At 47.1% G+C, this 16,774-nt stretch overlaps 1 protein-coding gene across 13 annotated transcripts in view; it reads right to left on the minus strand.

The window, feature by feature from the left end:
* LOC117405858 (serine/threonine-protein kinase MRCK beta-like) overlaps positions 1-16,774 on the minus strand; it is a 64,281-nt gene that overhangs the window by 13,624 nt on the left and 33,883 nt on the right. For 5 of the 13 annotated variants that reach the window (XM_058992136.1, XM_058992135.1, XM_058992134.1 and 2 more), the window contains exons 9-25: positions 15,227-15,306; positions 14,931-15,085; positions 14,694-14,813; positions 13,475-13,608; positions 12,435-12,677; positions 11,244-11,354; positions 10,386-10,630; positions 9,598-9,703; positions 9,086-9,210; positions 7,105-7,210; positions 6,469-6,525; positions 4,793-4,941; positions 3,472-3,569; positions 2,378-2,457; positions 1,527-1,577; positions 449-529; positions 187-264 (exon numbers count right to left, since the gene is read on the minus strand). In XM_058992136.1, the coding sequence (XP_058848119.1) occupies positions 187-264; positions 449-529; positions 1,527-1,577; positions 2,378-2,457; positions 3,472-3,569; positions 4,793-4,941; positions 6,469-6,525; positions 7,105-7,210; positions 9,086-9,210; positions 9,598-9,703; positions 10,386-10,630; positions 11,244-11,354; positions 12,435-12,677; positions 13,475-13,608; positions 14,694-14,813; positions 14,931-15,085; positions 15,227-15,306 (2,019 nt within the window). The remainder of the gene's footprint in view (positions 1-186; positions 265-448; positions 530-1,526; positions 1,578-2,377; positions 2,458-3,471; positions 3,570-4,792; positions 4,942-6,468; positions 6,526-7,104; positions 7,211-9,085; positions 9,211-9,597; positions 9,704-10,385; positions 10,631-11,243; positions 11,355-12,434; positions 12,678-13,474; positions 13,609-14,693; positions 14,814-14,930; positions 15,086-15,226; positions 15,307-16,774) is intronic. The other 8 variants (XM_058992144.1, XM_058992146.1, XM_058992139.1 and 5 more) reach the window with 4 other exon arrangements.

Genomic DNA, 16,774 nt, shown 5'->3' on the forward strand with positions numbered 1-16,774 from the left:
TATCTATCTATCTATCTATCTATCTATCTATCTAGAAATACATTACAGAATAAAAGATGCATTATTAAAACATTTTGGAAGAAGACCTACTGTAGTCCCCAGTTGTTTTGTGGCAACACTATAGTAAAGGCCCTTTGTGAGAATGATCTTTGGGAATGACCTTTGGGAATGACCTTTGGGAATTACCTTTGGTAAACTCAACGACGTCGCCTGGAAGACAGGGGAAGCAGCAGCAGGAGCCGCTTGCAGTGGCTTAACTGGCTCCTAGTGAAACCAGAGAGAACATGCAGGGTTAGGAGAACGAGCCTCCTGGACATTCCTCCAAGCAAAGATCTGCCCACATGTGCACGGTCTTTACAGTTGAAACGCAGCATGCAGACAGCACTCCTCACTCACACACAAAGATCATGTTTTCCAGAATGCAGTGGCCTTGCTCGAGGGTACTTACATCTGGTGCTGTCGCCACACAAAGGGTGGGGGAGACTTCAGGCTTTAGCAGCGATGTGTCGAGCTCACTAATAGAGCTGGTCTGCAAAAAACAAGACAAAGCAATTAGGATCACATTGATGGAGCTTTGTTTTCCAAATGGACTTTCTGAATCAATACTGAAGCAATTACAAGTACATTTTTTATTTGACTTCAACCTTCTCAGAAGTAGAACAGTTTCATTTCATCAAGACTGGAGGAGTAGAGGGGGCTGTATAATCACATTCTTTGGTCCAGGAGTTTAAAGAATGACCATGCAGTGTAGCATTGGATAGTTTGATCTTTAAATGGAAGAGAAGGGAATAAACACTGTCTATACGACACTGGGATAGCAATACAAACCGAGTCTGATTTTCATATCACTGCTCAGAATCACACAGGGCCAGATTACATCAAGCCCTCTACTTCCTCACAACGGCTGGGATTCAGAAGCTGCTCGGATATCAGTTAAAGGGAAGCAAGATTTCTATCGGCATAGGAAGCTACCTATTCACCCACATTTTGTAAAAAAGAAAAAAGCTTTACAACATATAAAACCAATCAAGCAGAAGGAGAAGACTAAGTTTTATACTATCCTACTCAAGTTACTGGAGGATTCATGTTGTTTTATTCTATATTTGTGTTACTGGAGGATTCATTGGATGAAAGTTGAGGAAAGGTTGGGAGAACAAGGGTGCCTACATTTATAAAAAAAATTAAAATAAAAAATAGCTTCAAAACAAACATTGAGATGAGGCTGCTATCCAACACAATGACCCCCCCAGTGTGTGAGGCCAGTGAAAGGAGTTAGGGAACTGCATTACTGTTAGTAAATATGAATAGACTCTGTGGAAACTTGCCAGCTCAGCATTATGCCAGTGCATGTTCAGGATGCTGCTGTAATTGTGAAGCCCAGTTCCACTTCACAATGTTCCCTTCATTAGGAGTCAACAGGGCAGCTACAGGGGAAGGCGGCAGGGGGGGGGGGCGCTAGTTTTAGATTCAGATAACAGGTACAGGTCAGAGGTTAGGGAGTGAGAAAGCTCTGTCAGCCAACTTACTTCATCCCAAAACGCTAGCAGAGAGGACGCAGATGAAGAAGAGACAGAATCCTTTGTGGTAACAGATATGAGGAACAAAAATAAAGGCATGTTGCTTTACTTCACTCTTACTGTCACAGAGCAGAGTTTAAAGCTACACTATCCTCGTTTCACTCCGATTGTGCTTGAGGAAAGAGCTCTACCCTCCCCCCTTGTCTTGATGTCCTTTGAAGTCCCGAGGTGGAGACACAGGCTCCAGTTAAAGTGAAGTGGCAAATCTAGTAAACCACATAATACTGATTTACTGCCCCCTCAGCCTCCACCATAACCAAGTGCGAGTCAGACACTTTTAAAGAGCCGTGGAGTTCTAGCGGGCCGCCACAGGGGAACAATGACTTTAGAAAAAGAAAAAGAAAAGGAAATAGGGCTCCATTTCCACTGCTATTGTGAAGCAGTGTTTGCTTGAAGCCTTTGATATTGTTAAGCAATTTGCTACAGAAGATCAAAGGACCTGTTCACATGTAAGTAACGTGATGCCTTGGTTCAATTCAACAGCCCTCGGTGTTTTAAAACAGCACATCAGATATCTGCTGCAGAGCCCGTTTCAGTGTGAGCTCTGCCCTTTGGGTCGATTCAGTTTCAGTAAAGCAATTACAAGGAGGATTACACTGTTAACTTGTGTACTGACCATGCAGACAGCAGATCTACAGTCCACGCTATCTCACCCTACTGCTAAATCAACACCAGTGAAGGGGCTGCTTAGCACTCCCAGAGAAGCACATGCCTGCTTTAAAAGGAAGCTGTGAACACGCAGACCTGACTATATCCACATCAATATCTCCAGGGCAAAAGCAAACAAACAAGAAACTTACTCTGAATGTTAAGTCATGAGCGAGAGGAGAAGTGTTGAAGTACTCAAAGATTGAGTCCTGAAAGTCCGGGAGCTTCAACCCTTAGAGAACAAAAAATACAAGCTGCTTTTACAAGTGAAATATGTGGGGGGTTTCCTTTCAGGAAGAAATACTCGAATAATGATTTGGAGAGAAATGCTTATTAAGAGGCTACTTGCTTCACAGCATCATGGTCCAGCTCAATTTGCACAGCTGGATGCAAAAAAGTGAATTAAAAAATATATCATTTTGATTTAACATTAAGAAAAAATATTTCTCAAACTGTGCTTAGTTAATTGCATGAACTTATAATAATAATAATAATAATAATAATAATAATAATAATAATAATAATAATAATAATAATAATAATAATACAGCAGTCTCCGCAGTATAGGAACACCTCCTAAGAGAACACTCTTGTATTGAACAGATTTTCTCCATTGTAAATGCTCCTCCTAAAGGAACAGGAACGTCTCTTAAAAGAACACTTTCTTGGCCCTGATAGCGATTCGTTCACAACGGATACAGTACTGTTTTGTAACCTGATAACTCAACATCATCAAACTTAAATTAAAAAGGTTTACTCAGTCTTTTCAAAATCGACTTGTCATCGCGAGAGTGTCTTGAGCCACATGGATTGGATTATTAAATCTTTGTAGAACCGCCATCATGTCATTCACTCGATCGGTTTATATTCGGATTTGGTGTTTCCCGTTCTGGTGAGCGGCTTCACCATTCTGTTAAATAACGTGCATGTCTTGTATATTGCTGCTGCATTCTTTAACATGTAGGGGTGCTGTGTTCATTTCGTTTATTAACGCTAGTTTATCTGTTACTTTATTATTAGAGTTTATTAACATACTCTTGCCTCTTGCTTTTCTTTTACTTACTCAGTTCATTTCATATGTTGATGCACGTGTGTCATGACCAGTAATGCATATGTATTTATGGATATATTTATTATATCTAGAAGAACACTTGGGCTGCTTCTCGAGGGGTGTTCTCTTAGCTGGAGACGACCGTACTCTAATAATAATGATGAGTACTTCCTGGTCTAGTCTGCTTCTCTTTACCTTTGTCTGTTCGGAATCTGCTCTCCTCCAGATCCTTCTTCATAATCTCCAGCTTCTCCTGCATCTCCCGACTCCTTGCCTCGGATTCCTTCAGTTTGCTGGAACAGCAGCACATGGAATGGGTGAACACTTACTCATGCAAATGGCTGAGAGTAGGACAGACAGCACATGATCTTTAGCATAGCATTGCTAATGTAGGGGATTAGGCAGAACTACAGGCAGTTACAGCACCGCTGAATGGAAGCCATCATTTCATAACCGCAGTTTCCACATGAATATGTGATCTGAACACGTTCTGTAATTTGCCCATTAGACACACTACTGCTTACAGACACATGCTCTGACCAGATTAGTAGATGCCTGTTGCTGTGTCTTTAATTCATTCTTTTCTTTTCACTGAACTTCATTATTTATTTATTTTACTCCAGTGAACTTAATCTAAAAACACAAAGACTGCAGAATATATTTCCAGAGCAGAGAGGGAGGGTGAAACGATCTCTTTCATTCATGCACTGCAGTGTTACTGGTCCATGGGGTATTGGCTTCACAATAGAGCATGGAAAAGCTATGGAAACATGTTTCCACTTTTAAAACGAGAAATACAGATCCCACAGAGGGTGTGTGTGTGTGTGTAGTTTGTGCAGTGTGTGTGTGTGTGCAGTGTGTGCGCGTGTGTATGTGTAGTTTGTGCAGTGTGTGTAGTGTGTGTGTGGAGTGTGTGTGCAGTGTATGCAGTGTGTGTGTGCAGTGTGTGTGTGTAGTGTGTGCGCATGTGTATGTTTAGTTTGTGCAGTGTGTATAGTGTGTGTGCAGTGTGTGTGTGTGTGTGTGTGTGTGGAGTGTGCAGTTTGTGCAGTGTGTGTGTGTGTGTGCTGTGTGCTGTGTGCAGTGTGTGTGTGCAGTGTGCTGTGTGTGTGTGTGTGTGTGTGTGCAGTGTGTGTGTGCAGTGTGTGTGTGGAGTGTGCAGTTTGTGCAGTGTGTGTGTGTGTGCTGTGTGCAGTGTGTGTGTGCAGTGTGCTGTGTGTGTGTGTGTGTGTGTGTGCAGTTTGTGTGTGTGGTTGTGTGTGTGTGTGTGTGTAGTTTGTACAGTTTGTGCAGTGTGTGTGCAGTGTGTGTGCAGTGTGTGTGCTGTGTGCTGTGTGCAGTGTGTGTGTGCAGTGTGCTGTGTGTGTGTGTGCAGTGTGTGTGTGTGGTCGTGTGTGTGTGTGTGTGTAGTTTGTACAGTTTGTGCAGTGTGTGTGCAGTGTGTGTGCAGTGTGTGTGCAGCGTGCAGTGTGTGATACGACAGCAATAAGAATTGCAGCAGTGCCGCTCAACTGACCTCTCGAAGGAGATGTTGGCAGCTTTGACATTTCTTAACTCTTCCTGTACCAGCTGTTTGGCACGAATCTCTGCATCCAGAGCCGACTGCAGCTCCAGACGGGCGGACATGTCGAGCTTCTGGCTGCGCCGGACCTTCCAAAGGGGGTCCTGCCGTGTGAAAGATACACTCAGACAAAAGCGCGTTCAGTTATAATGCCTCCAGGTTGCAGAACTCATTGTCCTTCTCATTTAGAGATCCTGCTTCAGTCAAGATTTAAACAAGCACTACGTAGCCCTAAGGACTGGGACTACAACTGAGTAACCTTAATAAGGAAACATCTAGACTGTACAGATCACAAGAATCCCCCTCCATGTAGTATTTCAGAGAAGAGGCTAAACTTTCTGAAGTTCTACCCCTCTGCCCTGTGAACCCTTTCCTCTGTGCATGTTTGGAGAATGCTGATAACAGTGTCCAGATATACAAGGAGGCTTTCGTATTTTGTCTGCAGCACAATGAACCCTGATAAACTCACCAGCATAATGAAAACTACTTTTATGAAGTGAATGCTCCTTCTAGAACTGATATAAAACTGAACAAAGAGTTCTCTATTCATTCTGATTAATGTCATCGTTGGAGCCGCAGCTAAAGTCCTGTATCAGAGTTAAACTAAACACGCATCTGACAGGAGGAACGGGTCTAATGTCCAATCCAATACCTGCCCAGTTCAGAATGCAAGGTATCACTTAACAGCAGCCTGTGTTTATCCTACAAAGCCGCGCAGAATGTGAGACCTGCTGAACTAGAGATTTCCATTCATTTAGGGGTCGACAGGAGACACTTCATCAGCAGGAGTCTAGAGACTGTCCTTCAGGTGAAATTCTTGAGCGTCTCGCCCTGTCCTAGTCCACACTACCGCTTTGCTGTCAGTGTACTTCCCAGCCCCTGCACTGGGGTCCTTTCACTACGCATCCTGCTCCCAGGCACACTGCCCAGTATGGTGCCTGTTAATATTACGATAATAGGAATTCATTTAAAAAATGAAATGCAGCAAAGATACACACACAACAAAAACAAACATGGAGTGTGTTTAATTTATGCAACAATGTGTACGGAACACAGATTAAAAAAAAAAAAAAAAAAGGCAAAATCTCGCAGAAACAAAAAGTGTCTGAGATTGTCCAGCAGTCTGAGCGTCTCTTCAGCCCGGCCTCGCCCAGCAGCAGGTGTCTTTGTGACATGATCAAATACACCAAATCAGGGGTGAAAATCCAAACTGCAGAAACCACATGCCAAAGAAAAGTTTAACAGTTCAGGACGGAAGCAGTCTACGAATCTTCTAATACTGTCGAGGCTAAAATCTCTCACCCAGGAGCAACACACACGTGTACCGTGTATAGCAGAGTCAATCTGTCTCCACCATTATCAACACTTTGAAACTGTATTGTAATCGCAATATCCAAAAACACACACTTGACATGTTTTGAGATAAATCCTCAATCAAGCTGTAATTTAGATAAACTAGTCGATTCCACGGAAGAAATCTAACAATTGAAAAAGAATAATCACAAATAACATGTACACACACACACACACAATCAGGACACACTAAAGTCTATAAATGGCAGTGATTTGTTTGCCTTCTATTTTCAAATGATTTATTTAGTTATGGTTGAGCCTCACACAAACAAACTCACCAACTTATCTCCAACATTTGGGATCAAAGACCTCTGAAATGGGCTGTTTGTACTCTGCTAGAGTGGTAATCAAGATAAACAGCACAGTATATTAAAGCTTTTAAATATATGGTGGGTGGACAGACAAAGCATGGTAAAGAAAATGTTCACTAAAAACAATCATTGCTGATTTCTGTACCGTAAATACTAAGAACTATAAAGACAGTGAATCTTCATGCCTGCTTTGCACTTGAACTCTGATGCCACTTCGTAACACCCCTCTCACTCAGCATCACCAGCACCGGAAGGGGGGGAGGGCAGGTGTGCGGGGGGGGGGGGCAGGTGAGCAGGGGGGTGGCTGGGTTCGAGGGGGGGGGGGGGCAGGGGAGTGAGCGGCCAGGTGAGAGGTGAGTGGGGGGGGGCAGATGAGCAGGGGGGTGGCCGGGTGCGAGGGGGGTGGGGGGGGCAGGGGAGTGAGCGGCCAGGTGAGCTGGGGGTGGCCAGGTGAGCGGGGGGAGGCCCGGTAAGCGGGAGGGTGGGGGGGGGGGGTCAGGTGAGCGAGGGGGTGCTTTAGTATACATGTACAGCAAGTCTGAGCTCATAAGTGGAGGCCTTAGGCTTTGGACAGAATAAATATAATAGAGGCTCATAGCTTACCAGAGTCCTGGATCCCAGATTAGAGTTGCGCAGTGATTCCAGCTCCTCTGTCATCTTAGAGGTTAAAGCTTGCAGGTATCCCCTGGCATCCTTCTCATCGCTCACCCTGCACAGATCGGAGTGAGAAAGCAGTGCAGTCAGAACCCTGTTACTGTGTGCCAGGCACGGGCTGCGCTTCTCTAGATGCAGAGGCACACACTGAGCACAGCAGCACGGGCTCTCCTTCTCTAGATGCAGAGGCACACACTGAGCACAGCAGCACGGGCTCCGCTCCTCTAGATGCAGAGGCACACACTGAGCACAGCAGCACGGGCTCTCCTTCTCTAGATGCAGAGGCACACACTGAGCACAGCAGCACAGGCTCTCCTTCTCTAGATGAAGAGGCACACACTGAGCACAGCAGCACGGGCTCTCCTTCTCTAGATGCAGAGGCACACACTGAGCACAGCAGCACGGGCTCTCCTTCTCTAGATGCAGAGGCACACACTGAGCACAGCAGCACGGGCTCCGCTCCTCTAGATGCAGAGGCACACACTGAGCACAGCAGCACGGGCTCTCCTTCTCTAGATGCAGAGGCACACACTGAGCACAGCAGCACGGGCTCTCCTTCTCTAGATGCAGAGGCACACACTGAGCACAGCAGCACGGGCTCTCCTTCTCTAGATGCAGAGGCACACACTGAGCACAGCAGCACGGGCTCCGCTTCTCTAGATGCAGAGGCACACACTGAGCACAGCAGCACGGGCTCTCCTTCTCTAGATGCAGAGGCACACACTGAGCACAGCAGCACGGGCTCCGCTCCTCTAGATGCAGAGGCACACACTGAGCACAGCAGCACGGGCTCTCCTTCTCTAGATGCAGAGGCACACACTGAGCACAGCAGCACAGGCTCTCCTTCTCTAGATGAAGAGGCACACACTGAGCACAGCAGCACGGGCTCTCCTTCTCTAGATGCAGAGGCACACACTGAGCACAGCAGCACGGGCTCTCCTTCTCTAGATGCAGAGGCACACACTGAGCACAGCAGCACGGGCTCCGCTCCTCTAGATGCAGAGGCACACACTGAGCACAGCAGCACGGGCTCTCCTTCTCTAGATGCAGAGGCACACACTGAGCACAGCAGCACGGGCTCTCCTTCTCTAGATGCAGAGGCACACACTGAGCACAGCAGCACGGGCTCTCCTTCTCTAGATGCAGAGGCACACACTGAGCACAGCAGCACGGGCTCCGCTTCTCTAGATGCAGAGGCACACACTGAGCACAGCAGCACGGGCTCCGCTTCTCTAGATGCAGAGGCACACACTGAGCACAGCAGCACGGGCTCTCTTTCTCTAGATGCAGAGGCACACACTGAGCACAGCAGCACGGGCTCTCCGTCTCTAGATGCAGAGGCACACACTGAGCACAGCAGCACGGGCTCTCCTTCTCTAGATGCAGAGGCACACACTGAGCACAGCAGCACGGGCTCCGCTCCTCTAGATGCAGAGGCACACACTGAGCACAGCAGCACGGGCTCTCCTTCTCTAGATGCAGAGGCACACACTGAGCACAGCAGCACGGGCTCCGCTCCTCTAGATGCAGAGGCACACACTGAGCACAGCAGAACAGATTCTTCACTTGGGTGCTTGCTCTTATTTTAGTTCAAATTTGCTCTGCAGCTCTTTTTAAATAATTACATTCTGGAGAATACAAATATCAGAAGCTAGCAATAATACTTGAAACAGACCATGTTGACCAACAAAGCAAAAACTAAAACGAAACAAAAAGCCCAGCAGTTTATTTTGTGTAATCCCCATGTTGTGGCGGAAGTTCACAGTATTGAGAGCATCTTCTTGAACCTCCAGTGTTCTGATATTGAGGTTCAGGGAAGCAGGGTGCTGATGAATCTGCTGTGGGAGGTTATTGTGAGCCAGCACAGCTATAGATGTTCTACAAGCTCACAGTGTACCAGTGCTGAGCACAGCCCGCTGCTTTTGCTTACCACTGTATGATCTCTGCAATCTGAGCTTCCCAATGGGCGACTGACTCCTTCTTCGCAGCCAGGTCCTGAAGCTCGTCTTCCAGCTGCCTGTTCTGGGCAGTCAGCTTATCCACAAATGAGCAGAGCTACAGAGGGAGAGTTTACATGCTCAATAGATTCTTAAATTAAAGAACAGACCACTTTAACCCTTGCTTTCAGTTGCCATGCAGACAGATATTCTCCCCCTCCCAAAATGTGCCGACTACATACAGCAAGTACGTCACCAAACTGCACAGCGTACAGAAAGGATGCAGGTATGGAAAGTGTGGCTCAATTCTCAGAATAAAAAGGGGTAAGCAATTGAATTAGTGAAAAGCAAACAATTATTCAATATTTCACATGTGCAACATATACAAAGTTTTGCTCCAGTTCAACATGTTGCTGTATTTTTATAAAAGGAACACATTTGTATTCTATAGTAAAACATACCAATGCTACCCCTGGGATGCACATGTACAGGCAGCAAGTCTCACCCTGTCCGTCTCGCTTGTTAGTTTCTTGTTATCTTCAGTCAGCATGGTCCTCTCCCTCTCATACTTGTCTTTCAATGTCCCAACAGCCTCCTCCATCTCGCTTTGCCTGTGTCAGTGCAAGGACAAACATTACCATCTGTACACTGATAATAAAAGGGGCTCCTGTTAGAGGCTTGCTCAGCTGCAGTTTGGGGGTACGTTGAGAGAACGCTGTCTGTGATTTCGGATGCTCAGGAGAGGGTGCCAGGTGGTGCAGGATCCCAGAATGGATTCAGAAGCACACTGCAGGGAAACAGAGTGTCTGCACGGAGGTTGTAATTTAGGGTTCAATCTGTGTTGCATGTACACCGGACTACAGCTATGAATTTACAGGCTCTGTTCTTCTAATCAGACATTTCAGCATTCCCCTTCCAAGCATGGGCACAGGAAGGGCTTGGAAACAGGGAAGCAGGCTTTGAACACTGCATTACGTTATGTGCAGGAGCACTTCACATTACCCAGCTCCATTCACTGTTAATGTAATCACAAGCAGTATGACATCTTCAAACCAAGTAACCAGGGATTCTACTGAGTGGTGTTGTGGATGGACAACAGGGATTCGATTGTCGTGGACGGGCACCAGGGATTCTATTGAGTGGTGTTGTGGACGGGCACCAGGGATTCTATTGAGTGGTGTTGTGGACGGACACCAGGGATTCTATTGAGAGGTGTTGTGGACGGGCACCAGGGATTCTATTGAGAGGTGTTGTGGACGGGCACCATGGATTCTATTGTTGTGTTCTCCCTACCTGTCCCTTCTTGCCTTCTCCAACTTGTCCTTCAGCATCAGGAGGTCTTTGTTCAGGGTGAGCTGATGCCCCTCCGAGTCCTGCAGCTCCTTCCTCAGGTTCTTCAGCTCTATGCTGTGGGAGGTCTCCCGTCTCACCAGCTCCTCCTCATAGAACAGGATCTTCTTATCCAGCTCTGAGCGCAGCTTGCACAGCTCCTGCTCTGTGTGCAGATTCACTCCAGCCAGCCGACCCCCCTGCTTCACCTGCAACACCACAGGCAGCCTCTCTCACAATCTCTCTCACTAGCATCCTATCAGGGGGGCTTTGTGCTGTATATGCAAGTTTCTAACTGTAGATCAAGAGTAAGGACTACCCACCCCCCCACACACATCCTGCTTCGTTCCTGTGACCCTCACTGTTCAAATGTTTGGACTGGACTGACCCCTTCTTTGAATCACTAACCCAAGTACACATCTTGTTGATATAAAGATAACTGGATTTGTGTTAACCATGACAAGAACAGACACAAAACAGAATTAGATTCTGAAAAGGGAAACTGATCTTCTGTTATTAAACTATAAAACAGTACAGCTTCATAACTAATACAAAAGTAAAAATAAAATCATTGTTATGTAAAGCATGAATCCACTGCTGTAACCGCAATTAACCAGGCACAGTCTTAACTTTACAGAATGGAGTTCATGAAATGAAAACTGAATGCGCCTTTTAATATTTGGATTGCGTTGTACATTCACACAGAACCCATTTCAGATCAGGGGACGATATCCCTCCTACTCTAAAGGCAGCCCCTATGAGAAAGACCCCAGGATGATGCACTGTTACTAGGCTGTTATTTGAAGGATTCAGGGTCCTGACCTTGAGTGCCTCCAGCTCGCTCTCCAGCTGTTTAGCGTAGCTGTCACTGTGCTCTCGCAGCTTGCGCTCCTTTGATGCCTCGGCTGAGGCGTCTTCAAGCTGAGCTTCCAGCTACCACAGCAAAACAAACAAAGCATTAGAGAGCTTTTCCAGGGGAAATACAAATGAAACTGCACGGGAATCTTTATCAATCCAAAAAGAAACTGCAATGAAAAAAATCATTAGAAACTTTCAAATCATTTAGAGGTGTTTCCACATCCAAGCACCAATGGAGATTCCAATGAAGAAAGGGTTAAAGCTCCATTGGTATTCAGCTATTTAAATTGCCTCCTCTCTGTTAGACCTATGGAGTGCCTCTGCCTCCTCTCTGTTAGACCTATGGAGCGCCTCTGCCTCCTCTCTGTTAGACCTATGGAGCGCCTCTGCCTCCTCTCTGTTAGACCTATGGAGCGCCTCTGCCTCCTCTCTGATAGATCTATGGAGCGCCTCTGCCTCCTCTCTGATAGATCTATGGAGCGCCTCTGCCTCCTCTCTGTTAGACCTATGGAGCGCCTCTGCCTCCTCTCTGTTAGACCTATGGAGCGCCTCTGCCTCCTCTCTGTTAGACCTATGGAGTGCCTCTGCCTCCTCTCTGATAGATCTATGGAGCGCCTCTGCCTCCTCTCTGATAGATCTATGGAGCGCCTCTGCCTCCTCTCTGTTAGACCTATGGAGCGCCTCTGCCTCCTCTCTGATAGATCTATGGAGCGCCTCTGCCTCCTCTCTGATAGATCTATGGAGCGCCTCTGCCTCCTCTCTGTTAGACCTATGGAGCGCCTCTGCCTCCTCTCTGTTAGACCTATGGAGCGCCTCTGCCTCCTCTCTGTTAGACCTATGGAGCACCTCTGCCTCCTCTCTGTTAGACCTATGGAGCGCCTCTGCCTCCTCTCTGTTAGCAGATTTTTCAACTACACCCAGGACGACAGGAGACTACAATGAAAGCATCACAGTACAAAGCAAGAGCACTTTGTTTTATTGTTTTCTGTGACTGGCAGGAGTGGCTATCAGCCTGGGGACGAATCCAAAGAAAAACCCTTGTACTGTTTCTATTAGAAATGCTTCACATGTATTTGGCAGAGGGCTTTCATAAACCTTTCGAATTGCTAACAGGATTTGTAACAAATAATCGTTAACTCATCGACTGAGCCGTACCTCCTTTCGGGCCTTCTCTGTCCTGCGGATCTCCTGCCGCATGGAGTCGGTTTTCTGCGTGACCACCTCCATCTCCTCCTCCTTGTCACGGAGCTGGCGTGAGAGCTTCTGCTTGTGAGAGCGCAGCTCAGCCATCCGCTCGTTCAGCTCCGAGAACTCCTGCATGGCCAGCTTCCTCTGCTGGTGGGCGTCCTTCAGCTCCTTGGTCTGAGACTTCAGCCTCTCTAAAGATTCCACGAGTTGCTGAGAACAACAAAATCAATCAATAAATAAATACATTGTCTCCAAACAGTCTGTGAATTCAGTGCTGAGCCAATGGCACTGGCTGCAGGCGTTCCATCCCAGCTCTGCAAACGTATCCTTCAGTCCTGAGCTGAACACCCTGCTGCCAATCAGTGCCAGTCCTCTCTCTGCAGACTGGCAATGGTAAACGCAGAGTCCAGCAAACTCCGGGTTCCTGCGCTGAAAGGTGCACCCCAGCTGTACACCACACCTAAACTGTAGCATCAGGATGCAGGACAGCACAGCACAGCAAAGCACACCACAGCATTACCAGCCAGCCAGGATGCAGGACAGCACAGCATTACCAGCCAGCCAGGATGCAGGACAGCACAGCACAGCACAGCATTATCAGCCAGCCAGGATGCAGGACAGTACAGCATTACCAGCCAGCCAGGATGCAGGACAGCACAGCATTACCAGCCAGCCAGGATGCAGGACAGCACAGCACAGCATTATCAGCCAGCCAGGATGCAGGACAGCACAGCATTACCAGCCAGCCAGGATGCAGGACAGCACAGCAAAGCATTACCAGCCAGCCAGGATGCAGGACAGCACAGCACAGCATTACCAGCCAGCCAGGATGCAGGACAGCACAGCACAGCATTACCAGCCAGCCAGGATGCAGGACAGCACAGCACAGCACAGCATAGCATTACCGGCCAGCCAGGATGCAGGACAGCACAGCACAGCACAGCATAGCACTACCAGCCATCCAGGATGCAGGACAACACAGCACAGCTCCCCCAGCCCTTCCCTACCTTGTGAATCTCTTCTTTCTCCTGTTTCAGTGCTTTGACCTGCTTGTCAAGTGCTTTCATCTTCCCTGAAGAGCTTTCGAATTCCTGCCGAAGAGTTACAGCTTCCTCCAGCCGATGTTCCAGCCGGTCGGAATCTGAACAGGAGGATAAAGATGCTGAAATCTCTTCATTTCTACTTAATTCTGGTGCAGCTCCTATGATTTTCACATGCGCTGGTTTATGTCGTTTATAAAGGATATCAAGATGAGGTGTAATGAGCCTGTAATGTGACATCCACGCATGTAAACAAGCATTCCTGTCACTTAAAGCACTTGCTTGAACAGCCTCCCCACGCTGAGCCCCGTGCAGGACTGTCTGCAGACACATTTCTAACCTAGTCACAGCCTCCCCACGCCGAGCCCCGTGCAGGACTGTCTGCAGACACATTTCTAACCTAGTCACAGCCTCCCCACGCTGAGCCCCATGCAGGACTGTCTGCAGACACATTTCTAACCTAGTCACAGCCTCCCCACGCCGAGCCCCGTGCAGGACTGTCTGCAGACACATTTCTAACCTAGTCACAGCCTCCCCACGCTGAGCCCCATGCAGGACTGTCTGCAGACACATTTCTAACCTAGTCACAGCCTCCCCACGCCGAGCCCTGTGCAGGACTGTCTGCAGACACATTTCTAACCTAGTCACAGCCTCCCCACGCCGAGCCCCGTGCAGGACTGTCTGCAGACACATTTCTAACCTAGTCACAGCCTCCCCACGCTGAGCCCCGTGCAGGACTGTCTGCAGACACATTTCTAACCTAGTCACAGCCTCCCCACGCCGAGCCCCGTGCAGGACTGTCTGCAGACACATTTCTAACCTAGTCACAGCCTCCCCACGCTGAGCCCCATGCAGGACTGTCTGCAGACACATTTCTAACCTAGTCACAGCCTCCCCACGCTGAGCCCCATGCAGGACTGTCTGCAGACACATTTCTAACCTAGTCACAGCCTCCCCACGCCGAGCCCCGTGCAGGACTGTCTGCAGACACATTTCTAACCTAGTGCAATTCTATGTGCCATGTCAGGAAATGAAAATGCATGTTTGAGACCTACAGAACAAACAGAAGTGCAGGTGAGACTTGAGCAACAATCTTGTTAACATGGTAACCCTGACATGTATTGCATTGCAACTTTCAACACAAAATGACATAAAGCAAAACTTTCCCGTCTGGCCGCTCCAGTACCTGCTAATTTCTTCTTCAGTCTCTCTATTTCTTCATTGAGTTTCTTTATTTCTTTATCTCTATTTGCAGCTCCTAATCCTCGGCCTGAGCCGTGCAGCGATTGTACAGCTTGTGTAGATTCTGAAGAAAAAACACGAACAACCACCGCGCATGTCAGCAAGTGCACAGCAAACAAAAAACAAAGCCATATTCCAGTGAGGATTTCTTATTTATTTTTTTCAGATGGTTGAGAAGCACCTTGCAGTTTGCGGCTGAGCTCCAGCTTCTCCTGCTCCAGCCTCTTGATCCTCCTCTCGTACCCCTCCACCTGCACGCTGTTCTCCAGGCCTCCCTCCGAGGGAGCACCGTCCCAGTGCAGGACTCTCCTTAAACAGCCTCTGTCAGAGAAGCAGCTGGACAGCAGAGGAGAATACAGAGACACAGTGCACTTAACATACAGTACAGTACGTACACATCCACATTTCAATAGACATGCGCACTGTTAATGTTGATGTAGCACAAAGATGCATACAGTATCAATGAAGGATTCCTACCTTTCAGTGGTGTACGTAAAACCTACAAAGGGTAAGTGTAGTCCAGTAAAGCCAGTATGAGACCCTGGTGGCACGACATCCTATAGGATAACAAAACAGCATATCAGTAATGAATAATCACAGCACTGAGAGCGCTATCAGTGTGAACACATCCACCAGCATGGAATCCATTTACACAGCATTGAGAGCCCTATCAGTGTGAACACATCCACCAGTATGGAATCCATTTACACAGCATTGAGAGCCCTATCAGTGTGAACACATCCACCAGCATGGAATCCATTTACACAGCATTGAGAGCACTATCAGTGTGAACACATCCACCAGCATGGAATCCATTTACACAGCATTGAGAGCACTATCAGTGTGAACACATCCACCAGTATGGAATCCATTTACACAGCATTGAGAGCACTATCAGTGTGAACACATCCACCAGCATGGAATCCATTTACACAGCATTGAGAGCACTATCAGTGTGAACACATCCACCAGTATGGAATCCATTTATACAGCATTGAAAACCCTATCAGTGTGAACACATCCACCAGCATGGAATCCATTTACACAGCATTGAGAGCCCTATCAGTGTGAACACATCCACCAGCATGGAATCCATTTACACAGCATTGAGAGCCCTATCAGTGTGAACACATCCACCAGCATGGAATCCATTTACACAGCATTGAGAGCCCTATCAGTGTGAACACATCCACCAGCATGGAATCCATTTATACAGCATTGAAAACCCTATCAGTGTGAACACATCCACCAGCATGGAATCCATTTACACAGCATTGAGAGCACTATCAGTGTGAACACATCCACCAGTATGGAATCCATTTATACAGCATTGAAAACCCTATCAGTGTGAACACATCCACCAGCATGGAATCCATTTACACAGCATTGAGAGCCCTATCAGTGTGAACACATCCACCAGCATGGAATCCATTTACACAGCATTGAGAGCCCTATCAGTGTGAACACATCCACCAGCATGGAATCCATTTACACAGCATTGAGAGCACTATCAGTGTGAACACATCCACCAGTATGGAATCCATTTATACAGCATTGAAAACCCTATCAGTGTGAACACATCCACCAGCATGGAATCCATTTACACAGCATTGAGAGCCCTATCAGTGTGAACACATCCACCAGCATGGAATCCATTTACACAGCATTGAGAGCCCTATCAGTGTGAACACATCCACCAGCATGGAATCCATTTACACAGCATTGAGAGCACTATCAGTGTGAACACATCCACCAGCATGGAATCCATTTACACAGCATTGAGAGCACTATCAGTGTGAACACATCCACTAGCATGGAATCCATTTACACAGCATTGCCTCCCTCCAACATGAACACTGGGTGATTATATTTTCAATATTTTAATTACAAAAAAAAAGTGACATGAAATACTGTAGTACTATTATGGCTTCCGGTAGACTCTTGCGATATCATTTTGTAGTTTCTTGGATTACATCATGATGTTAATTAGAAGATGTAAATTATGTTCACATACACTTATTTATT

The sequence above is a fragment of the Acipenser ruthenus genome, chromosome 18 (assembly GCF_902713425.1).
Source record: "Acipenser ruthenus chromosome 18, fAciRut3.2 maternal haplotype, whole genome shotgun sequence".
Classification (NCBI taxonomy): Eukaryota; Metazoa; Chordata; class Actinopteri; order Acipenseriformes; family Acipenseridae; genus Acipenser; species Acipenser ruthenus.